Source organism: Pezoporus occidentalis, unplaced genomic scaffold (assembly GCF_034315485.1).
Source record: "Pezoporus occidentalis ecotype Australia unplaced genomic scaffold, CSIRO_AGI_Poc_V1 ctg32, whole genome shotgun sequence".
NCBI classification, from domain to species: Eukaryota; Metazoa; Chordata; class Aves; order Psittaciformes; family Psittacidae; genus Pezoporus; species Pezoporus occidentalis.
In genome coordinates, this window is record NW_026915158.1 from 1342610 (window position 1) to 1369455 (window position 26846).

The 26846-nt window shown below is 36.7% G+C and overlaps 1 protein-coding gene across 10 annotated transcripts in view; it reads right to left on the bottom strand.

The window, feature by feature from the left end:
* Positions 1-26846, bottom strand: part of UBE3A (ubiquitin protein ligase E3A) — a 53663-nt gene that overhangs the window by 20680 nt on the left and 6137 nt on the right. For 4 of the 10 annotated variants that reach the window (XM_062628586.1, XM_062628583.1, XM_062628584.1 and 1 more), the window contains 5 exons: positions 23009-23076; positions 15616-15761; positions 14887-15003; positions 11593-11637; positions 966-1276 (listed from right to left, as the gene is read on the bottom strand). In XM_062628586.1, the coding sequence (XP_062484570.1) occupies positions 966-1276; positions 11593-11637; positions 14887-14906 (376 nt within the window). In that variant the 5' untranslated portion in view covers positions 14907-15003; positions 15616-15761; positions 23009-23076. The remainder of the gene's footprint in view (positions 1-965; positions 1277-11592; positions 11638-14886; positions 15004-15615; positions 15762-23008; positions 23077-26846) is intronic. The other 6 variants (XM_062628587.1, XM_062628585.1, XM_062628590.1 and 3 more) reach the window with 3 other exon arrangements.

Here is a 26846-nt window from a genome sequence, read left to right on the forward strand (position 1 = left end):
GCTCTGTCCATACACGCCTCCATTAAAAATACACAAAATAAGAGACAAATCACAAAACAGACCTAATGTTCCTCTTGCCCATCTCACAGTACTCTGGCTTCCCTTTTCCCTACCTACTGTTCGCCTCTCTGCTTACTCAGATCATAAATAATTTCAGGACAAATTTATATGCGCATCAGATAAAGAACAAACAGATACAGGTAGGTATTGATTGGAGCATCTTATAACACAGTACTATGTTTATTGCTGATTCTGTAGGGCTTTTTAATTCTTTGCTGTAAACAGTTTCACCTTCTTTAGAGAAAATGAATGAATCTGAACTTCTGTGTTTATACCACTTACAGCAATGATACTTAAAGGTCTGCTCAAAGGTTAATTGCTTTAATTTCATTTAGCTTCTGCTTGCACCACAGGTTTTGGCAACACTAATATGTATTTACTATCCTACAGAGTTTAAAAAGCTAACTAGAAGTTACAAAAGACATACTGAACAGTTTTTATTTTCGTACATTGGCTTAGAAATCACTTTGCTTAATTTTTAGCTTGGTCGAAGTACTGCCTATCATCCACTGCATAATTTTTTCTTCATCTGTTTCTTAACAGAAGTGGAACTAGTTAAAGCATAACCTTTATAACTCATTAACTACAGAAGAGTTATGAAACTAAAGCAGACATACAAAGCATTTTAAAAAAACAATCTCTCCATATTTGCAAATCCAGTTATGTCAGAAAGCAACAAATGCACATGGATTTTAACAGGGACATGGTAAAGATACAGATTTAGAATCAGCATTCAGCATTAATCCAGCCATTTTTCAGATTCCACAGTAAAATACCTGATTGCCCAATATTGTATTTTAAAGTCAGCAGAAACCTCCCGCATTCAGCAGAACACCACCACAGTGAATTCCATAATTATGCATATGAAACATATTTTATTGAAAAAAACTAAAGTAACTTCTTACCTTTAAAGTCATCTCTCGGGCCTTGCATTTCCTTCTTGTTCATTTTTCTGTCAGTGCAGGAATTGTTATGGGCACCTTTGGAATTGTTTTCTAGGTAAGCTGAGCTCGTTCCTTTCTTGGAGGGATGAGGATCACAGAGTTTTGCATTAATCTTATAAAGCTCGAGGGCCTTAATGGCTGCTGCATTGTTATCCATACGGAGAAAAGTTGGACAGGAAGCACAAAATTCATTCGTGCAGGCTTCATTTCCACAGCCCTCAGTTAACTGGTGGTAGTAGCGCTCTATTAGATGCTTTGCAGCTGCTCGCTTCCTGTAGCAAACATTCAAACAGTAAGTACAAGGATTAGTAGAGCTTTCACATACAAAGCTCATTCAAATGCATCAGCAAGGCAGAGATTAGTCAGGCACCGAAACACAAGATTTCTGTGTCAGAAAGGACACATCAGGAGCGTTTTTTAAACGCAGGATTCTCATCTTGACAAATGCAAGTATATTTAACACAATTTAATTTGTGGGTCCTATGTAAAAGTGGAAGGTAAATCCTATTTATGCAGTTTTCAGCTTTACATTTTAGCGCTACAGTGGACACAATCTTGTTCAGTTCTGAACAATCTCAATTATCACTAGAAGAGAGACCAATTCAGATGCAAAGCAAGGCTTCAAATGAAATAACTGGATCTCACACAGGTGATTAAGTCTGATGTATAGTACTGAGGTATGATTGCCACTGACAGACAGGGGGAAGAGATATAAAATACAAACAATTCAGACATTTATTTAGTAACACTATCAATACTACACCAATACCATCTAAAGCCTTTAAAAATCTAAACCATTTTTTAAAGAAGATTACAGATAACTTAAGGTTTCAGATATTTAGTCTGCTTAAATCTGTAGGAAAAATATTGCTTGGTTAATTAAACTGATGACAAAACCACAACCACAGATGAGCTCAAGGTTGAATATAATTCCCCTTAGCTTAATAAGGTATATGGTTCTCAAAAAAGCTATTCACCAAATCCTCTCCTTTCTCCTGCAATTATACATGGCAAGTATGTATGCTGAAGAATTACGAGTGCATTACTATACAAATCAATGTGCTCAGTGCTATATATACACACAAGAAAATTTAACTGGCCAATTATTAAGGTCACAGACTTATGCAGAAACATGCAAATAGTAAAGAAATCACTGGAAAGCTGTAGGTAACTGGGACAGAAGCAGCTGCACGCCGCACCTAGAGTGATGTATTTGACCATGTTTTGGCAAGAAATGAAGTTTTGGGGGTTTAAGAAAACAAGTTATTAATGAAAAATACCAGATATGAAACGTTTCAAACATTTTGATTAGATGAAACATGGAAGCTTTTTACCTAATTTTAGTGATACAGTACTATAAAGATTAGAACTTGTGAAGCAAGATTTTAATCAGAAATTGTGTTAAAGTTGCCTCTTCCAATGTTGACGCATGCATAGATTCTGCACAGAACAAGTATGAGAGAACTAAAGTGCTAGACTGACTGGTACTACTCAGTACTCTAGGTCTTAATACTGTTCGGTTAAGTATCACGAGTTTCAATGTAGCCGCTTTAGAAGGGAAAATGTCCTCAAGTTCTGAAAGTAACTATCAAGCCATGTATTATTCAGCAATAACACCTTTACTCCTTCCTTTTCACCCTTCAAGATCTCATGAGCCTAGGGAAGAAAATACTTCTTACAAAGAATACCATTACCTTAATGTCTACTTGACCTTCCAAATGTGCCAGTGAATTCCATGACCAAAAAAAAAAAAAAAAAAAAAAAAAAATTGAGAAGCTTCCCTGGCACTTTGAGAGGGAGGAGAAAGATCATAAAAAAAATATAATTAAAAAATGCAGCACGAGTAATACCATCAAAACCACCATTGTATAAACAAGGAATAGCGGCATTCTAATCGAAGGAAAGAGTTCTAGCCTCTCCCATTTTTATATGTAGACTTAAAACTTGTGTTTCTCCATGTACTCATAAAAATGCAAGGTTTTTTAAATCTTGTCTTTCATACTTCAGCCTTCAGGACAGAGGCTTTAAAAAAAAAACACACCAAAAAAAAAAGCATTTTAATACAGCTTAGACCAGTACATGATTTCACAAACATCTATTTCTGAAGACAAGATTCCATGCTTTGATCATGCTTGTCTTTCAGTCATTCAGACCTTCAGATTTACAGTGTGAAATATTGTCATTTGTAAGCAAGTAATTATATCATGTGAAAGCCTTTCTTTGTTAGTACTGAATCTTTACACTTGAGCTATGGCCACCTGTCTCTCCAAAATGCTCCTTATTTACTCCTCTTTCAGTCTCTCCTATGCATACAAAATGGTCATTCTTTCATATACACATTATCATTTTATCCTTCCATCTTACTCCTCCACTGCAGTCTATACATAGATCACAAGTTTTCTGCCATAATCTTCTGACCTATGTAATACACCCACAAACACTACATGGATTATTTCTCAGAGCTGTTCTAAGTGTGTGTATTTCTAACGTGTTGTATATATCTCAGTGTGTGCATGTATAAAAAGGGGTATGTGTATTTAAGAACCTAAAGCAGCTGGCGTTGTTATTCAGATCAAATGTATCATGAAAAGCTGACCAATTCCTTAAGAAGGGAGAACTTATGTTTTCAAATTGGAGAAATTGTTAACTCTTGGACAGGCGCGCACACCTTTCTAGCTTGCTTATCCAGTCTGAATAAAGTTATTTTAATGTATAAACACTGATATATTAACAACACATTTTAACATATTAAACAACATTTCAGTGACATCCAGAGATGCCAGGAGACAAAGCTAAGCTTTGACTTGTCTCTAACAGTTAACTTCTGAAGGGCTCAGGATATTTTGCTTCCAATATTTAACTACCAACTACTTCTCAAACTGTGCCATGCCTACAACAATGCTGTTTGTACAAACATTTTCATTTAGACTTGTAGCTGCAGACTCATTGCCTCAAGTTCTGTGAAATTCTATCAGAGACAGAAGTCTGACTGAAAGCTAATTTTTTCTTTTCTTTTTCCTTTTTCTTTTTTTTAATCAGCTACAGAAGCAAACAGCACAACAGTACAAGAACACAACAATATTAGGATTTCTTCCCACCTCTTCCCACTGGGCTGTTCCACAGACTTTTGACATGGCCTCAGATAAATTATTTAAGTAAATAAAAAAGGTCATACTCAAAGCAAGGCTACAAACGTCAAAAGGTAGAAGGGAATTTACTGAGCCTTCCACAAGAGCTACCCTTACTGAGCTCCATCCATGAAAGCACTTACAGAGAACACAGTTCTGAGCAAGCCAGTGTGTGATCTACAGAACAGTAAGTTACTCCATACAACATTCCCATTGGTACTTGATGAATTATTGTCAATGTCCAGCGCCACATTTCCTATATTACTGAGAATAAAAAAAAGAAAAAAGAAAAAAGTAGCATACCTTCCCTGCTCTCCAGAGGTGAAAACTTGATCTATTTCTACATTCCCTTGCTCATTTAGGATGCAGAAAACTCAAGTTCTTACCCTGAGACATTAAAACTGGGTCACTAAGCAAGGTAACATAAAACCTATCTCTATTCTTAGCCCACACTACACAGTGAAGACTGCAGCTCCCTTTAAGATCCTATACAATGATCTAGTGAAGATTAACTGGTCCCTTATAAATTTGATTACCAGTTTATTGTATGTTAGCACACAGACACCTCCTAGTGTTCTGAGGCTTCAATGACTGACTTTCATATATGTTTGCAAAGACTCACAGTGCTGTTGCACATCCAAGTATGAAACTGCACCAGTGTGGTTGCAGTTGTAAACATTTCACAGGCATACCCTCATGGCCTAAAGATAACTTCTCACACACTGAGCCTTGTATAACCTCCACAAAGACACACTACTGCAACGGAGAGGCAGCTAAAATAGACATCATCTTCCTTCCCAAAGTCCAACAATTTCATAAGCATAATTTTTCCATTTAAAAATACATGAATATTCACTGACTTACTTTTGTAGTACTTCAGGGGAAAAAAAAGCCTTTATACTTTTTAATTGTTCTTTAACTAATAAAAAGCCAGGTGATAAATACTTTGCATCTGTAATTTAAATGCTGCTGAAACTGTGGAGTATCAAAAGAAATGTGCACCACAGAGCCTCTGCCTTTCAAAATACTTAGGCAAAGGTGGGCTACATTTTGGGTTGTAAAGTAATTTCCAAATGTCTAAAACCTATGAGAAACGAGATGGAGTGCACTGGTTCAAAAGTTCCTATGTAATAGCATCTAATTTTCATTTCTCAAATCAAATATAGACAAGTACTACAAAAAGGAAACTACAAAAAGGAAACTTTTGTGACAGAAAGAAAAAAAGGGAGATTTAAACATTTAAGGAATTCTAGAAAAAATGTGAAGCATAATTCTTTAGAGTTCATCTACAAAACAAAGATTTTTCCATCCAAGTTTCAAAACTTGCCTGAAATAAAAAATAAATGCATAATTTTATCTTTAAGTTTACCTAAATTTGAAACCTTCATACATATTTCTTACTTTTTTAGAAATATCTGTGTAAAATTACATATTTCTGATTGGTTTTTGCTTGGGACATGACTTTTATCTTATTTCTACAAAGAAGTTTGACATCACTCTAAGATGTGGGAAAAAAACCAAACCAAACCAAAAAACCCTAAAAAAGACCCCCAAACAAATAAACAAAAAAAAAAAAACAACAAAAAATACCCCAAAAAACATAAACCAAAACCAAACCAAAAAAACCAAACAAAAACATTCATGTATATGGAAACAAAAGAAATTTAAGTTTGTCTTCTGGGTAGGAAAACTCCAGGGAACAGGTTTTTTAGTACTAATAGTAAACCAACTTTCAGTATATTCCTTAACACAGAGGAGCATAAAAGACACCTGCAACAATTATATACTCAGGATATAAGATGACCAGCAAACCGAAAGCTGTTAAAAAAGTGTAGGTTATGGATGAACATCTGTCAAATACTGCTTTCTAAGAGTTCCAGTTTCAAACCTTGCATGTTGGTTTCCTGCTTCTGTTTAGTTAAGAACAGCAATGTTAGAAAAGACAATCTTCCCGTAAAAGCACTGCCCACACAGACCCTTTGGAGTTGCCTCCACACTGAACTGCCAAACACTCCATCCAGAGCTGGAGCTGAGTCCTCTGTTCCAGCAGTGCTGTAACATGCTTTGCCTGCCTTAGCTACTGGCACTTCAGCAAATGCACATAGGGCATAGAGCACACATTTTCCAAACCTCATTCTCTCCAGTGTGGTAAGCCCCAACAGCTGGGGTGCAGACCATGAACCCCTCGGACCACAGTGGTGTCACCCAAGGGACCTCCCTTCCCACCATGTATTTTAGATCCATTGTGCCTACGGGAACAACATGTGCTGATGAAGACACGGCACTTCCTCAAGAAGGCTGAACCTGAGAACAGAAGGGCTGTTCTGGTTTTATGGAGCAATGAAGACAGAGAGAGAAAGGGTCTAGAATACAGCACTTATCCCTCACTCCTGTCTCACAGACAAATTACCTTGTTACAGTCTTATTAGAAAAGCACCCTTCGCTACTGCCCTTTCCACTTCAGGTTATTAGTTTCAGGACTCTTCAGAAATAATGTCATTCCACACCCCAACTGGTTTCATACTGTGGTTCCTATCTGTCCTTAAGAAGGATCGCAGTGCCCTGTCACCTATGTGATCCTCCAACATTCAATTAGCCATAAAATTGAGAGATGAATTATGCATCAATTACATCCTGGCTTTTCAATAAGCAATTTCAGGAAAAATCCCCAGTCCCTGCTCCCCATCTTCTCCAACCCAAGCCTCACAGTATTACAGGCCTGAAGCCATTAAGTAACTGATTACAGGGAAACAATTATTAGGCAATTTTTATAATTGGTAATGACTGCAGGCATACTTGACTGTGTTTTAAATATTACACTCATTTTTACAGAATTAGTACCTTTTGAAGGTAGAAATACATCCTTCACAGAAAAGCCCATAAATTTATTTAACTATAAAGAAATTTGAGTTACTGCCAGGATAAACATATTACTAAGTTGGACTGATTATAAGCTTACAACATCTTACTCTCTTTGAACAAATTTGTTAGTATTTTAAAGAAAAGTACATAATTGTTATCAGCTGTTAAACCCCCAAAGAATAATCATCTCTAACCACACAAAACATTTCAACAGTTCTCCAAATTTTGTTTTAAATTATCTAGTACAGAATCCTAAACTCTAATACTCTGTACTGGCTGTTAGGCCACAATAAAACCCATTTTGACTGTATTGGAAAGTAATGAAATGACAGTAACTTCACAGAGTTGCAGGAATCCTTCAGCCTTTTATATTCAAGACAAAACTAGTAGTGCATACTTTAATCAGACATTAAGCATATGACATACTTTTTAGGATGCTTTCCCTCTATTAAAGAAGTCGTGGCACTCAAGCAAGTACAATTAAACTTCATGTATTCTACTGAAAAAGCTTAACTTTCTCAAGTATGAAATTTATATCCCGTATTCTGATCAGCAGCCCAAGCAAAGAAAGGAGATTAAAATCAGCACTGCAGTGAGATATCGAAAGATATAGACAATAACTTGAAGACACTGATTCCAATTGTCTACTTCTGGACCACTGTAGTGTTTCAGTAGAAAGCATGACATGGGAGACAAAATATTTCAGACAAAAATACTGATTTGTATCTAACCACCATAGGACTTGCAAAGAGACATAAATGCTGATCAATCTTGTACAACTTGAAGAAATATCACCATGTACAAGCAAATGAAAATCACACAACTCTCTTAGTAGAGACTCTAGAACATGTTCAAATTAGGCTTTCATGGTAGCATTCCTTCCTTATGCCTTCAGTCTGCATGACACTGTCCTAGAAGGATGACCATGATCATGCAGAAACTAAGTACAAATCATATGGATCATAAGACTGAAACACCTAAGTTTCTAGTTTAACAACAACCTACCATTCATGGATTAGACAGCTCCAGAGAGAATGATCTCTCCTCTTTAAGCTTTCTTTCATCTATTTTTAACTGGTAAATTTACAGCATCCTTCAAGCTCCATGGGAACCGAGGACTACAATACATTTGCTCCACTTACGTCTTCTAGTGCAAAACCTGGAATTCCCTTTCTTTCATTATAAAACTCGGCCAAACTGCACTTCTATACAACTGCACTTTTGCTCTTGGAAGTAAAGGTAAACCAGACACTTAGTTGTAACTTAAGTAGCTGCTAAATTTAAGAAAGTAATAATTCTTGAGTGGGTCAATGCAGTCTTATTAACTGATGAAGCTTCCTCAGGGGAATCACTGTCTGGGTATAAATGACGCATTGCAAGAGGCTCCAAGAAGAAATCTTTTCATTCATCCTACACATACCACAGTACAGAATAGCAGAGTAGTCAGGGTTAGAAAGGACCTTAAGATCATCTAGTTCCAACCCCCTTGCCATGTACAATACAGTGCAAGGCTGCAGGTGTACATAAAGATATTTCTTACACCTTTTTCTCTGAAGAATGGCAATAAAACAAGCAGTAAATGCCACACAAATCACCCTATGTGTCAAAGTTTGATACAGAGGCCAGGAGCAGCATGTCCCATGGTTATGTCATGCAAACCCACCTCTGCTTTCAGCTATGACTAATTAGAAACTAATTTAAGGCACTCTGTCTAGAAAGCACTAGGATGTCATCTGCAAGTATGTAGTATGAAACACTAATACAGTTACTGTACATATTTGCATTGGTTGCAATTTGTTTTTCTGGCACATTTTGTGGCTGCTGCAGAATTTTCATTTTTCTATTATTTCAAAGGAAACAAGTCAACTATCAAGTCTACTCCCTTTAAATATGTGTGAGGTGTGTGTGCGATGTCAGATTTTTGATAAAAAAAGGGGGAGGAAGTTTCAAATCTGAAAGCATCCAATCCTCAAAAACAGAAATTAAAGATGAATGCACAGAAAGCCAGCATATCAAAATACCCACACCTTTGCCTTGATATGTGACGAGATAGAGTGTAATTACATGAACTGATAAGAAGCCAAGTTATTGTCACACTAAACAAATTTATATAATTTAGCGCTAAAAGCGTTTTAAGAAAGTTATACTAAATTGAAGCTGAAAATTAATGTAGAACTGTGACAGGATCTTAAAAAATTCAAAGACTCGAATGAATGCTAAGGAAAAAAGACTTAAAGCTGAGTTCAAACTAAGATGTTGATCATGCATAGAGCCAGAATTTGAATAGCTTTGGATAAGCAAGACTTCTGCATGAAAGAATTTGCTGCTTAAGAATATGAAAGAGGCAGTTGATTTTTTATTTTAATTCCCACACGTGAAACATATATGACTATGCTCTTGGTATAAAGCTTTGCAATGCAAAACAAACAAATAGCAATTATGTCAGTCAACCAGAGCAAAACCAACTTAACCATTCAGTGTGCAAATAACAAAATACTTGCTTAAGTGCCTGTATTTATGAATGAATAAAGGTCAGGTACATAACATTGTAACTATTTTAGCTACACAGTAGGCTTGCAGGTCACACTGTATTACCCAGCCTGCCATTCCACCTGATGTGGCAAGAGCAGCCACGCAGCAGGATTGCAGAAATTCTCTAAGTAATGTACCATCACATTGTGTTACACTTAAAAAAATATAGTTTTGAAATAGTACCATGCATTAATATTGTGTAACTACTACTCAAATACGCGAATCCCTACAGCTTACTGGCTTACATCTATTTTAGACAGACACCTGAAACCACAGGGCAACTTCAATCATCATTCTGCACCAAAAAAATCAGTTTTCCCACAGAAAAGTTTGCTACTGTAGATACTTTTCCAGGTTCAGTTTTAAGGATAAGAACACATACAAAAAAGAACTGTCAAACTGCTAGCATAAAAAGTTATACTGCCTTTTCCTTCTCATTTTTCATAGGTCCTTACAGAGTCTTTATTTCATGCCAGTCAAGATGCTTGTTTCCAACACATCTTTCCTTACGATGTGTAAAAAGCACTAGTCCAACTGACAATATGCAGAGCATACTATTAACCAGGCTACAGACTGATTTCCCCTGTTTGACTAGGCCAGGGAAACAAAAGAACACAAAACTAAACTGCAGGAACAATAAAACACAATGAAGGAAGGGCTGCTACTGGAGCAGAAGAGACTATGGCAGATTTTTTGCTCTGCAACCTCTGCCTCTAACATGTTCACACAGCAACAGCCAGTCATTTCTAAGGTCTGTATCCCTGCAACCTGTACTCCTAAAAAAGCAGCTAGACAGCACTTCTGTAACAGATGTGCATGAGAGGGAAAAGAGCTCCCAGGAAAAATCCCTGCACAAGAAAAGACTTCACTGCAGAGACTTGTTAAAAACACACGGGAAAAGCATTCCTTGTTTCCTTCTCATCACTTTTAAGGCTAGGTATGCAGTCCGACGTGGGCACTTCAGCTCTGCTCATCTCCAAGTTGGGCAGCTACAGCACAGAAGTCCTTGAGCAATTCACACTATATCCCTAAGCCTGCAAAACATCCTGAAACTCGCGTTCAGCCACAGTGTATAGAATGCTAGACCACTCGGGGGGAGGGTGTGGAGAAGACAGTTTAAGATCAGAGAAGTTTGTAGGCAGAGAAGAGAAATGAGCACAGATCCTTCAAAGCTTCAGACAGTACCCTAACTACTCAGCTATGCTCTCTCTATTATTTTGGAACTTGTGCTCTAAGCCAGAAAAGCAGTTTGTGGTTTCTCAGAGTTCTATGACAGGACAGTTTGAATAGCTAGAAAAGAATGTGTTTACTAACTTAGAGAAGAATAAAGCCTCAAATAACTTTTCTTTTTTTTTATGTTTCTCTCATACGTGCAACCCTTTAAAATTTGAAATGAAGATTTCAGCCTATCACAATCATGCTTCTAGTTAATCTTGGCTTCTAGGCTAATGAAGATATACCAAAACAAGGTCCAAAAGTGTGAACAAGATGCTACATGAATACTGTTTAGTATTTTAAACTTAAGAAAGCCAGCATTCTGTTTCTAGAATTAACTAGTATGTGCATGACAAATTCAGACCTTTTTTAGTCTTTTGAGTTTAGCAATCCATCTGCCACAACAGATATTAGCAGGTATTGTGCCTTAGTACTGAAGTGTCTTCAAACCCATGCAAGATGTTAGTGAACAGCAGGTAGAAATTACACCCCTACTGTCAAGTCTGAAGACAGGCCTGAAGATTTCTGACACTGTATTATGCTACCATCTACTGGTTCACATTAAATTAAACGCCTGAACTTTCAACCTATTCACTATCAGAAAAAAAAATTAAAAAAAAAAAACAAAAAACAAAAAAACCACAACCAACCAACCAAAAAACCATCAGTTTCTTAAAGCTATTTATTTTTCCAAAGCAAAATGTTACCTTGAAATTTTCTACAGTAAATCCACAGCTCACCTCAGCTTTGGTCATCTTTTTTTTTTCTTTTTTAAGCAGGTGCAAGATTGCTACATATGTCCAAAACATTTTGAAACAAGATATACCAAACTCATCCACTCATTTACTTACATTCGGCTAGTTTCAATGTTTTCAGAGTGAGGTTCTCCTGGTGATCTGCAAATACAGATAAAATAACAAATAATGCTTAAAGTTTTGTAAGTCATTACAATATGAAATTAGGAAAGGTGGAGAGTGATGATACTGTATTATTGCCAGGAAAAACATCAACTTCTATGCACTTCCACATTCAGTTTGTTTGACCAAACCCTAGAAGACAATTTATAATGTAAACCCTGACAATATAATTAAGACAAATTTCTTTAAGGAGGACAGCACTTTTTCCCTCACAGCTTACACAACAGCAGGCATTAGAGAAGAGTTCTGCTGGCAGTACTTCCTTATTCAGATTACATACTACACCACTTCTGGGCTAAACCTTCACAATCAATTTTGTAACTAAAACATATACTCAAAGTTTACCATTGATCAACTGTTACAAAAAAATTTTCTGCACAGCTGGACTCTAACAAGCAGCAGCTCCAAACCAGGTCTCAACAGCATCTCAAAATAAATTTCATACATCTCTCAAATTGAATTTATGGAAATAATCTTGCAGGCAGCTGTTTCTTCCTTCCAACCAACAGGTCAGACAGTAATATTCAGGATTAGGTTTTTGCCCAACATTTTTGAACACAAAAACAGCAGCTTGACTTAATTTACAGACTCAGTTAAGGGGTATAGTTCCATATTAACTTAAGTAGGCTAAATTACAGCTCCTCTTTATTATCATCTTCTTCCTTATGCAGCACAAATTCAAGAAGTTAACATTTAATAGATTTTTTTATACTGATTATTTTTTTCCTTCCTTCAGGACTTCCTCCTATGTTGTGAGTTTGTAGCCAATGAGCCAGGAGACATGGCAGCAGTTTTAACTTCAATCACCTTAGCTGCCTTGAGAATCATACCTTAAGAACATAGCCAACCTTCACTTGGGTATAGACTTTGGTACAGCTGACCATAACTGACACAAAGGATACATTGCCCGAGAAGCGGAAACAGAGCACAGCCATTGCAATAAAACTCTGTAGCTTACATGAACAAAAATGTCTTTCATGACAGCTTTCTTAAAACAGAAGTGAACTAAAAATCTTCAAATAGAACTCACTTTGTAGGCTTCAACAGTTTGCTACAGGCCTTCAGTTAGCACAGCTAAGCAGGCCTTGCCATAGCTTCACTGAGAAAATCTTTGTTTAGAGGAATGGAATTCCTGAATTTCTCTATTTACTATATGACTATATATATGAAACACTCTTGGAAATCTCCACCTGTAGCCTGAAACATTTTTTTTTTTTCATGTTTCATTGTGCTACCTTACTGGGTGGTTCCTCCTAGTAAAGCCTGGACTATTCTCTCAATTCTCTACTAAAATCTTAGTTCATTTACCGACATACCAGAGCAACTTCCTGGATATTACCAAACTGTACCACACTAACAGATCCAGTGCCTAGAAAGCATTTCTGGCAGACAACTTAAAAATTCCTAGGCAAGCTGGATATCATGCAGTGACAGTTGAAGAACACAGGAAGTAATCTGTTTATATTTCACCAAGTGACAAAATTCAACTAACACTAGCAACAATTCTGAAATTACCATCCAGCTGATCTTATACTGATGCTTAAAATGCAAATACCCTCTAGCTGGGAAATAATAACTGCCCAATTTCAAAATTTGGTCTTTATTTATTCCCTCCAAATGATGTTTCCCCTCACTGTGTGAAGTTCAGGACTGACAAGACAGCTGCTGACAAAAATGCTCAACAGCAAAACAAATCAAAATTTCATTTCCCTTCAACTCCAGTGACCAAACCAGGTCACTAAATACTTAGCAGAGAGAAAAAAACTTCAGTTTTAGTTGTTTTTTTTTTCTAGTTATTCGCCTAAGCATCCAAGTGCTAGAAGTCGTATGACCTGAAGAACAGTGGAAACAAGAGTGTTTATTATGTTCATACTCACTAGCTTCTCTATTCACATTCAGGACTTCAGAAACTGATAGCAAAGAGACTGGAAGTTTGAGGCAGTTGTGATCTTTTAGTCATATGACACAATGAACCTTTGTTGCTTAGAAAGTACAGGTGAAATAGCATTAAATCACAAACACCAAGAAGATGCTTTGAGCCTTCAAAATATGCAGCAGTATGAAAAATTAAGAGGAAAAAAAGCAGACTGGCACCTAAACATATGTAAAAAAGGTAGCCTGGTAATTTGCAGTACAGATGCAATCACAGCTATCTGTACACTCAAAATCTTTTCCTATCTTTAACATTTGTGTGAGTTTTACCTGGGCTTTGAACAGACAGCAGTTAGTACATGCTATTATGCTAAAAAAAAAAAAATATTCTGCAAGACAATAATATAAGACACAGGTTTAGGAAAGTTCAGAAAAAAATAAACCTATCTGAGTCAAAAAAAGGTTTGGTCCTTTAAGGTAAATGGTTCTAGAGAAAACAGGGATCAAACTCCTTCAGCTAATTTGTTTTCTATAGCATGAACAGACCTAGCATAACTATGATTTGTACAAGTATTAATGCAATTACTAACCAGATTTTAAAAGGTTCCAAACGGTGATATAAGCACCAGATAAAATGAGCTTTCAGGACTCATTAAAACAATGTGGAACATCAATCTAATTATAGGAAATGTAATATTTGTTGAGAAGCTATTTATTCTGCAATACCCAATTGTTTACAAACAAGATACCTTGTTATTCCTCTGAGCAAGCAACAGTATGAAGAAAGAACTATACAGTATGGCAAGACGTCTTTTCATCATGCTTAAAATCTGAAACAAGAGTTCTGTTCAGAGAAAATCACAGAGCAAATGCTCTTATAAATTTCAGCTTTGAATTAGATCTTAGATACGGATCACAAGACACTAACTAATCTGAATACTGCAGTATGAGCTAGCAAATTGAAATGGTGGCTCACTTCCAATAACACAGGGAGCAACTTCTCCATTCTGCAAGCCACTCCTTGAATAAGAATGCTAAAAAATTTATACAGAATTTCAGTGTGACAGTATAAAACACCAGAGACAAAAGTGGTAATATTGGTCTTAAGAGGACTATCACAGTGCACCACAGTGCTCCTATTGTAGAAAGCAGGCAGAGACAAGCTAAGCAAGCTTCGAAATCACTCTAAGCAAGAGCGCAAGTCAACTTTGACAAATGATTTATCTTAAACAAACAATACACCTTAATACTATTTACAAAACTAACTTCAAGCCTTACAAACAAAATACTTTAAAAATAAATATTAAACTGAAACATACTGATCCTGAGAAACAACACAGTACACTTGATACTTACCTTTTACAAGCTGTGGCCATTCGGTGACATCAGGGTGATCACAATTGATTCACTGATTAAAAACGAGTTGTCACACCAGTCCTGTATCACGCTGGGCTAAGCATAAGCTCAACAACTCTAAATAATTAAAAATAATTTAGTTGTAAGTCCTTACAAATTATTTTCAGCCAGTCTGCTAAATAAAAATCATAAAACAGAAGAAAAAAATACTGATGTTAAGCATTGTTTTAACTGCAAGATTAAGACCTACTGCACAAAAAAAAAAGTTAATTTCTGAATGGCATTTTAAGACTTCTGGAGTAACTCATTACAGTACACTCAACTGATGAACTTGAAAATTCATCAACTTAGTTTTAGCCTCTCTGAAAAAACTAAAATCCATCTTTTGGACAAGTGGAAAGCACTCAACATCGGGACAACAAGCATTTGAAGATTTGGAAGCATATGCATAAATATGAACTGTAATTTCTAACTACAATAAAATTCCATTAGTCGTTTATCTGCCACAACTTAATTGATACTGGTTCCTAATGAGGCTCCGTTTTCCCAGGGGAGCAGCATGTAACTTGCACTTTGCCATGTGCCTCTCCCCACAATAAAGTAGGCTAAAGCTATGTAAAAGTTTCAGAGGAACAACCCTTACTATCTGTGGCCAATATTTTAGGTTCCTTGCTCCATTTAAGCCGCATCTACTCTTCTCTCCCTTAAATTTTCAAAAGGGTATTTTACCTGTCAACTGTCTCCTGTGATCTGGCTCCACGGTACAAATTGTAGGGTTGGTCCTTTATTTTGTCACGCAGGTGGCAGCCAATGATCACCCAGCAATACTCGTGCCCAGAGCGCCCTGGGACCACCCCAGCTGATTACTTCCATGGCTGAAAAGGAACCAGTTAGTCTCTTACCTACTGCTATTATCTACTCTAAACTAAAGTTAATTGAAAAAATATTTCCAAATATAACCCTCAACACTCAATTCAGTCCCATTCTTTCTCCCACCCAAGCTCCTAAGCGCACTGGACAAAGCCTGTAAAGAAAAAAAGGCCTCTGATGGAGAGTCAGACCACAAAGCATTGTTCACTTTCTGTTAATATAAAGTTCGATTAAAACTGAAATGTTATTACTGTGTTCAGTAAGTAAAAAGTTATCTTTTTCTAAACACCAGTATCTATGAAGGCAGACCTCTATGCAGTATCAGAGAAGTTTATTCCTGTGGCTCAGTCCCAGATAAAACTCCCCACATCTGAAGGTTGCCATGAAGAAGCCTCACACAGAAGCAAGGTGTACAAGGCTAGCAAGGTGTACAAGGCTAGCAAGGTATTCAGGGCACACCTGTAGCTCTCCAAAGTCACAATGATCTGGTACAAGTATTAAGGGAGCACATCAGACAGTTTTAAATGTTCCTGTAAAGAAAGCTTTTGTGCTTCAGTCCAATCTGTTACAAGAGTCTTCAGTAAAGACGCTCAATAAGCAATCAAGCATTCTCAATGCAAATTTGTTATCTGTTGACTTGTCAGTGATATGAAATCACTTATCTCTAAACAAGGCCCAGGATTTTCAAAAATTTGGCAGAAAAAATGCTGACTTTTGCTATTCTGCTACAAGCCCCACAACAGAACAAATGTGTATTAATTTTGGAATGATGCTTATTAGTTTTACTGGGTACATTCCTTGAGATAGGAAAAATGTCATTTAATTTTTTTAACAACAGTTATATTTTTGTCTTCTCATCTAAACACAAGTGCAGTTAACATAAGTAAAAAGGAAGCAGGTCACCAAAACCCTCTGAAACAAAGCAGAGGTTCTCTAGTACTTTTACGGGTATAAATTGTCAAAGTTTAACTGAGTCAATGCCAGGAACACAATGCAACCATTAAGAGTCAGTTGGAAAGGTTCCTCATCAGTCAACATTAAATGACAAACAGGGTAAAGATTTTCAAATTAAAGTTCACTGACCATCAGCTGGACAGAAAAGCAAAAAATCAAGATGCTGATGCAAAACTAAGAAGTCTTAAAAACATTTCTTATGGCATTCTGATTATTTAAGACCTGACAGTGTCTACTTTCAGGCAAGCCTTTGCTTTAAATAAACAAACGCCTATTCCAAGGCAGTGCTTCTTTCTAAAGTTAAATCTAAATTCTTGCTGCTTTCTGAACTGATGTCAAATTGCTCTGTAAAAATGCATGCAGAAATTAACACTGCTTCTAGATCTTTGCCTAAGTAACTTGCAGCATGCTGGTCAAAGAGGACAGTGGTGTAATCTCTAATTTCCTCATGTGTTAGGAAACCTGCATTCTGTCCAACTGCTGGCAGCATCGGCTCACGTTCCAAATCAATCACTCCCTACCTGGATTTGCATCCTGTACCACCCAGACCATGGGCAAAAAGCTAGTTACAGTAGTCTTCCATTCAAGTGGAAGCATGTCAGAACAGGCTGAGAGCAACCTTAAAAAAAGGTTTTCCTGAGGTTTCATATTATAGAAGCCATGAACATGACTGTTAACAGTGAAGGAACACGTAAAGTGCTGGTACTGGATTCAAAAACCATCAGATTTTGGAATGTTGAAGAATGTGCACTGAGGTGGCACCTCTACTAATCATGGCCAAGTCAAGTTTGTGCCCAGGCCTGACACAGCTCCAACTCTGTTAGTCAGATTTAGCATACCACTGAACATAGTATCTACAGCAGCTCTGTGAACAGAGGCAGCATCCAAGCCAGCATGAATCTCACCAAGGTGAAGTTAACTCATCTAAGTTTTGTAGTGAAATTTGTGTCTACAGATTGAATCAGCACATTTCTAATCTGTAACAAGATACCTTAAAACTAGATTTACTGTATGGGGTCTGTGAATCTCATGCTACCTTTCAACAATCCAGATGCTAGAAATCTTAATGAATCATTTTCCCTTTTATCTCCTTCTTGTCCTACCTTCCCCACCTATCCGTGCTGCCACTCCTTGGGATAGAATATGACAGGCAAGGATTCCCTAGCATAGATGAAAGAATTTTTCTAAAACCTTACTCATTCATGCATCAGCAGAGTAGTGTCTCCTGGCAAAGAGACCAGCATGCTGAAACACAGGGTGGGTGGTAAAGGAGACTGCCATCAGAAGATCCCTTATTCTGATTCTAGTTTGAACAAAGGACGTTTTGATTGTTGATCCAAACAAGGCAAAAAAAAATATTAAATAAAAACAACAAACAAAAACCCCACAAGAAGTAACAGAGTTAAAGGACACTATTTGATCAGGAAAGGGAAATCACAGCGATGAGAATACTAGCATTCTGGAAAGTGACATTATGAAGAATGGGAAACTGACCTAAACCAACTACTTTTCTGTCACAGGAATGCCATTACAAAACACACTCTGGATGTAACTTACCTTTTCTAAGGTAGGAACAGCAGCCCCAGAGCAGATATTTATTCTTATTACTCAAACAGATTTTTAGAATTATGATTAGCATGTCTTACAGTTTAGGCTTTCACTAACACACTGAGCAGCTGAATGCATCTAAATTTGTGCCTGTGGAGTATGTCCAAGAAACCTGAGATGGCTGCTTGGCTCTTTGGGACTGGGCAGGCTCCAGTAGAGACACATCTGTATCTGCTTAGTGACTATTTACAAGAGGTAGACTCAACCAGGACTGCAACAACCCCTATTATAATTAGCAAGGCAATACACAAGATCCATGCCCTCAAACCATATATCTGAAGAACCTTATGTGGCTCCCTGGAATAGCCCTCATCAAGATGCAACAGGATAAATAATGTTTATGCAGTAGTCTGAGACAACTCAGACCCATTTCTCCAAGGGGGCAAAGGTGCAGATTTTCAGAAAAGAGTGAAAGAGGAAGAAGTCAGAAACAAGTTCAGATGCATTAAAAGGGGCTAAAAGCAACTTTTTTGCATAGCCTGATGAGATCTTCATTTTGCATGTTTCATTTAATCTCAAAAGTCTAGGATCACAAACAGGAGCCAAGAAGAGGTCTCCAACTTCAACATACAGAACTTAAAGTCACACCATGGAGAACATAAGCACCTACTTGTCAGCAATCAAAAATAAAGCCAAAAAACTTCCAGGTACAAATCACTTAATTGAAAAGTTATCACTTACATGGGTTTTCTATACCCATTACTTTCTCTGTGTTGTTTCATGTTCATTTTCTGTGAAAGCACAGCAATCAGGCAGCTGACACCTAGTATCTGAGATCTAGGAAGATCCCAGAAAGAAGGAACACTTTTCTCATTTAAACTGTAACTTCTTACTGACCTCACTGAAGGATGGGTGCCCTGGAGGTGGCATTTGTAAGAATTTAAGTTTCTTTTACAAAGGAATTTTAAGTATCCACCTGAGTAATCTTTGATCCAATTTTTCTTCTTTTTAAAATTCTCCTTTTAACAGGTGATCTCATGAAAACAGGGGTGATTCACCTGTACAAAGAACTACCATGACCTTCCTGACCTTATAGTACCAGAATTTGAGTTGCTTAATTAAAAATAATCCTCCATCTCATGAAGATAACACTAAAGACAGCTTTCACATGTTTTCTGAAGAGTCACTCTGAATCCTCCAAGAATGAATTTGATACACTTCTAGATTTTTGAGTACCATGATGAAATAAACAGTTACCATCTATGCAGTACAAGGTACCCTCAGAACTTCCCCTGATAGGTTACTACTTCAAAAAAGGAACTGACAATCAATAGAAAAGCTGGTCTTGTATAACTTGAGATTGTTTTAAGTATCCTGGAAGAAACTGTAGAATATTCACCAAATCCCTAAATTCCATCTTAACTGCCATTAGCAGGGGAGGGCAAAAAAAAAAAAAGTAGTAATAATCATGTTTGAGACTTAACTGATGTTTTCAACCTTATCAAGACATTATTTTCATTGCCTGCATGCTTCTTCCAGCAGAGAAAACACAAATGGACATAAGATTCCGGAAGTTTTCTTCATACAACTAATATGAGGTTGACTGAGCCTAAAGTAAAATAAAACATCCACTAAGAAAACTTGTTAACATAAATCCTAATGGAGCCGCAGAAAACCAGTAGTAATGCATCTGTACTTTTTTTGCCCACTGACTAGTAAGCCAAACCATTCATCTAGCAAATAACAAAGTCACAGAGTTAGAAGACCAAAAGAATTGGGTTCTATCCTGGAAAATGCCAACCTGAAGTAATTAAAACAGTCGTAACCGATATGCAAACACACACGTGCTCCCAGTATTACAGCTAGAACAACTGATATGAAGGGCTCCTGGAAAAGTGCCTGTTCATCTACATAAAGTACTTCTGACATGTTCAAAACTTATGCCCAGTTCTCCAATTATTCAATATTCTTCAGCAGTGTTCTAGGAGTAGCAGAAAAGAGTCACAAAGACAGCATGAATATAGGAAAAAGTGCCTTGTGATCAGATAATGGAAAAAGTTCAAAGTTAATCATGCTAATCAATATGGATACTGGAAGTAACTAAGTCCTCTCACTGCACATAAAGAACACATAAAAAAGAGCTTCCAATTAAAAGAAAGCATATAAAACCACCATATGACTAGAAACTGAAGGCTGACAAATTCAAATTAGAGTAGGAAGAGAAACATGCAGAACAGCAAGGATAATTAACACTCGAATAAATTATTTGGGGTAGGGATCTGAATTTGCTACTATCTTCAGATTAAAGCTGGCACCATTCTGGAATTTACACTTCAGTAAAAACACAAGTTACTGAGTTTAATAAAAGTAGAATTTGGTGCATCCTGATATACAGAGATCAACTACAGATTTACACAAAAGCTTAATCTTGTTAATATTTGAATACTTACTTTGCCCGTATGTCAATAGTCCAGAAATCATACAGTAACAGAAAAAAGTCTAGTGCTTGCCCCCATTCCCCCCCCTCGTGCCAAGCTAAAAGCCCGCGACTTATTTTCTAAAACCAGCCCTGCAATTCTGTGTATTAGACTTTCCTTTCAACATCTGGTTTTGGTTTGATATTTCAATAAGATCATAGATGTAGTTTATTCACCTCTGTAAAAGAGGGAAAGACCTGAAATAATCTTTAGTTTCTACATTTTTCACTTAGAACACAGCTGGGTTTTTTTTTCCACTACACACACTCCTTGGTTTTACAGCAGAGCCATTTGTTTCTAACTCAATTATGCCTGCTATTACAGGCTCCCACCAAAATAATAATGCAGTTATGATTAGAAAACCCCTCCTACATCAGGAGGTGAAATCCAATCATCTGTTTAAACTTCTTCTAGTAGTTCTCCTTTTACTGGCTGGGTATCAAATTATTTTCCAAACACGTATGTTCTACACCTTCACTTCAGTTTTAATATTTAAACTTCTATTCCATCTGTCCTTTTGTTTATACTTTGTTATTTTGCTTTCTTTTGCTACCCATCCTTCATGCAGCCTTCCATGTAAAATACCTTTCTGTTCACCAAGTTCTTTAGTATCATCAGCATGTTTGTTTAGACGTAAGTTATATTAAGACCAAGCAATCACGCAATTCTGTAGCATAACATACAGCTCTTCTGATATTCCATTAGCATTCATTACTCAAATTGTGGGGGATTAGAGGGGAATTCTTTATCAATTTATGAAGTGCATACCAGTACACAGGCTATGCATACATACAGTGGCAAGCAGTTAAACATTTGGAAAACAGCAGCCAGTATCAAAACTGGCAAGAAAGAAGTAACGGTTTAAGTTTGAAGAAGAGTCATCATACACACAACTGGTACTGAACTGGAGAGCAAGAAGCAGGTGGGTGGTCCCAGTGGTGCTGTGGGTGCAAAAATATATGCTACCTACCAGATGCCTGCTACAGTAAAGGACCAATTTATACAATTCTCTCAGGAACATCTGGACTGTGATAATGTAACATTATAGCTTTAAGTCATTTACAATCTTTAATTAGCACATACTATATTTAAAGTAGTCCCATCTATAGCTTTCTATGAAACAGAACTTAAAACACAGACACCAAACAATCCTTCTGCAAGGTTGAGATTTCAAAACTTTAAATACTTTCCGCTGTTAAATATCTCCAAAACAAAACCCCAGACATACACCCATGGCGTATAAAGCTCTTATCAGCAGTTAGTGATTTCTTCCCATGTTTTAAGTGATTAAAAACAGTATGGATGTAGCTTAGATGCAGTTAATTTTATATATTACATGTATTCACATAGAGCTTTTATGTACATTATTAGACATATTTAATATGGTAGAAAAAAAAACAACCCAGTAATTGTTTTTCTGAATGCCACAACGCAAGAAACTTCCAAAATTCTTTAAGTACCAAACTGCAGAACTACAGAACTTGAAACCCTAGGGTGGCGCAGTCATTCTTCACTACCAGGTATCTCCACAGGACTACACCAGAATAAAGTCAGAAAACGAAAATTAAAATAACTGCAAGTTAAGATTCCAACCTTGCTGTAATACATGTATATATTTTTTAAGCTGCCTGGACATTCAAGAGCCTAGACAAAAAAATGCCATATGCTATGAGCTGATGTTAGCACTACTAATGAAGGCTACATTTCTGTATTTCATAGAATCATAGAGTAGTTTGAGTTGGAAGGGACCTTCAAGTTCATTGAGTTCCAACCCTCCTTCCACTAGACCAGGTTTCTCAAAGCCCCATCCAACCTGGCCTTGAACACTGCCAGGGATAGGGAAGCCACAATTTCTCTGGGCAATGCTGTTTCCTAGCATTCCAATTTACATATTTAATTTACACTGATGTTTACTTAAGTTTTCTTGTAGTTATGAGCTTATTTTTCAAGCCATTCCTAAAACCTGTAAAAGTCTCACTATAAATGTGCTCAGCAGGAAGGAAAAAAACCCAAACAAACCAAAACCAAATCTTTAGTATTCTCCAAGGAAAAAAAAAAAAAAAAAAAAAAAATAAATCTCAATTTAGTCGGTTTTCTGGAGCACTATGCCTAACTAGTAAAAATCACAGCTAAAAAAATACAGGAAAAATGAATGCATTTTTCTTCCTGACTTTATTTTCAACTTTTCATTTTTTTAACCAGGGAACAAAAGATAATTATTTCATACTATAATTACTAGCATACATGCACTATAAGTGAAAACATAAACATACCATATCTTTCCAGAGCTGCAGAAACTTGTTCTTTCAAATTTTAAAATGGGCTTCTAGAGTTCTCGTACCTACAATACAAAAAACCCCATTACATTCCAAGTTTTCACACTGTGCTTGTACAAGTTCAATACAACTTCAAAATGGTACATTCAATCAGTCACAAGCTGCAACTAAAGGAAACACAGAATCACAGAGTATGTCCAGTTGCAAGCGACCCATAGAGAGTCCAACCCCCTGTTTTCACAGGACTACCTAAAACTAAATCATGACTTCCCAAGCTAAATCATATTTCCCATAAAAAGCACAATAGAAAATATCTACTATGTTAGGGAAAATACAAAAGCAGAAAGCCTGTACATACAATGCTCACAAATCATTCCTCCACAGTAATGCAATAGAGTTTTACAATTCCATTCATCTAGCTCATGATAAATATCCATTTCCTTCTTCTTGAAGATTCTGGCACGGTCTTCTCTCCCCCCTCTTGCCCCCCGTTTTTTTTGGTGTTTTTTTCTTGCCTCCCCCCCCCCTTTTTTTTTGTTTGCTTTTTTTTTGGGGTGGGGAAGGGTTTGCTTGTGGTTTTTTCTTGTTTGGTTGGGTTTTGTTTGGTTGGTTGGTTGGTTTTTTTGTCTGTGTGTTTCTTTGTGCTTTTTGGGGTTTTGCTTGTTTGGTTCTTTTTTGTTTGGTTTTGTTGTTTTTATTGTGGTGGTTTTTTGTTGTTTTTTTTTTTTTAATTAACTAATGGTAATTATCATTAGGAAAAAAAAAACACCCAATGCTCAAAGAAGTCACAGATAGAACTACATCTTTGTCCGGGCTGCACAAAACTGGTGGAGTTTGATAAACTTATCTACAATTCATTCGTTTTCAGGCAAGCCATAACTAACAACAGACACATGATTAAAACATACTACAAACATCTTCAACAAATACCTAAAGGCACAACCAGTTTCTGGGAGAAAAAAGTGAGAGAAATAAGCATATAAAGAAATCTAGTAGCAACTTTCAAAAGAAAAGAAAAAAACACAAACAAACAAAACCAAAACACCCAACTTACTTATTTGCCACAGAGTATCACATTTTCAGTACCATAAAGATTTAATACTTAATTTCTAGGTTCTAAAACGCTATTTAGAACAAACAAATCCGATGCTGCTGATTTAGGCTGATCTCCAATACAGATGAGAGTTCCCACAAAGGAAACACTGATCTGGTGACCTTAAGAGTACATTTTGGTTTGCCTTAAAAGATGTCAAACCACAGAGAACCCAACCAGTACACCAAAGGCCCAGTTCTTTATCAGGGATGTGAAATGGGGTGATCCTGGTCTGAAACAGTCGTGCCAGTAAAGCACTCTCTCCACCAACAATTTGTCCACAATTTTTTGTATGTAAAGAAAAAAGTTAAACAGGACACCCTACTTGTTTCATGAAACAAGACTGCTATTTCAGCAAACAATTAGGATAATTATGTGGATTTATGAGTTAATGTTATGCAACTACACCAATAAAACTTTGGTACCATTCAGAAGAAAAAGAAAATAATTATTTGAACAATATGAAACAATAACTGATGACTTTCCTGTTTGGAGGTGGCACTTCTCCATACCAACAGAAATCTAGAATATCTATTTTATATTCTGTTAAAGAATAATTCTTCATTCACAGTGCTGCCATTAAGCAAACTCAGAAATATTCTGACAAATGTGACCAATATTTTCATACCTTGTTTCACAAGACTTCCAGCTCAAACACCAATGCATATAATTTTTCATGTACACAGATAAAGCAATATCATCTATATAAAATTCACTCAGTCTCCTTTAAGGTACAAAAGCACCATCAGTATCCACAGTGTATGAGCAGAGCACAAAGTATAGCACGAAAAGGTATCAAAATTACACATCTATCAAGGATCATATGATTATTATCCAGCAATAGGAGAAAAGACAACAAAGGTTCCCAACATAATTGAAGCTGTGTAGTTTAAGACAGTACAATTTACAGAAGAAACAAGACCACAGCAGAGAGGAAATGGGAGACACAGGACTTGCTTAGTAACATGTAGCTAGCAGCAGATGAGCAATTCCAGCAACACAAAACCGAAGCTCCTGGACTTCTAGTCCTCTTTCTTCAAACTCCTTCCACCAGCTACCACCAGAGCAAAGCAGGAATTCGGCAGTCTACTAAAAAACTACACTTAAAGGCTACACAACCAACATCGAAATGAAATACAGAATTTGTAATGCTTGTCTAAAAAGAATGAAAATAATTTAATGAAGTCATATGTGCTTCAACATTCACCTTTAGTACTCATTAATTAGCATTAGGCTACCACAACCGCCTAAAAAAAATGCAAACGGAAAATGTGACTAAAGCATGGCTAACACACTTGCTTCCTTCCACTCAACAAGAAGAAATCTTGATGTGTCACATGACCAGAGCCAAAAGAGCTGCTTGTTTACAACTCTCATATATCTTCAATAAGAGGAGACTTTAAGGCACACTGAATATTAACAAAGATGCTAAGCTAGTTAATTAACCAAACTATAATGTACAGAACTGCAAAATATTTAAGAAATTAATTCTAAATTACAAAAAAATACTTTGCAACTTTCATGTCCGGCTTGATGCAAGATATCATGAAATCACCTCTATCTGGTCATTAAACAATGTTTTCCACTTTTTTTTTTTCCAGTAACTGTCACAAGACAGGAGCAAAATAAAAAATTCTGAGCGCTACCCTTAAAAAAAGTAGGTATTTTATGTAGCATTATGTATTTGAAATTGTATTAGAGAATCTGAGAGTTTAAATAATAATTTTCTTCCATGACTGACATACATAACATAACATTAGCCAAACAAAAAACCACCAAGTATTCACAAACACCCTTCTTTCAGTAAGATATTTAGGTCAGGGGAGCCACACAAATGGAGTATTTATCACCACCTTACAATGCGAAGGGCTCAACCTTTACAACCAAAAAAATACCAGTATTTCACAAAAGTGACACATTCCCTTAGGAGCTCCCATGCCCTTGAACTCTGATGGGACTTGCAGACTGTGTAGACTCTAAGTATGTATTGTCATGGTCCCAAATAGGTAAGTTTTGCTACAACAGCTGAAACACATCTAAGTGCTGCCACTGCAGCCTGTGTATGCTCATATACCATGAACTTCTAAAAACAAAATAGGGTATATACACATATTAAACCACAGCATTTATTACCACAATTTTGCTCAAGGGATTTCACTATGAAATAAAAAGTAATCATTATCTGAGTATGGCTATACAAATAAGAAAGCTGGAGACATGATACTGAAAACAGAAATTCTGAAGTAGTGATAGACCTCTTCAATATCGTCTAGCTTTGTAGAAGTTTGATAGCTTTTAAGAAAATGAAAATTACCACACTGTAAAATCAAAATATTTTAAGCATTAATTAGCTCCTGCACATGACTAACCATCTGCAGAAGAAAAACTTGTCTACAACTATGGTAGCATTTTCTGAAGTACTTTGACCTGCAGACCACTTTAGAAGTTCAGCTCCTTTAAGAGCCACTCCACCACCCCCTGACACCCCAAGCCTGCTGAACTGCAGCTGCTCCAACCTGGGTCCCACAGAGCATACCAGAGCAAGAGTACACAAGCAGTGCCAGAGCCCAGCTGCCTGGACAAGTCTGGCATCTCTCAGCACCGTGCAAGCTTGGCATGTTACACAGGTCTTGTGCCTCCCCTGCACACAGCTCCTAAAGGTATGGAAAAGGGGTTTTCGTCTGTCATTCTCATTTCATTTCACCAATTTCTTTAATGTAACAATTATCAAGGGAGTATCAA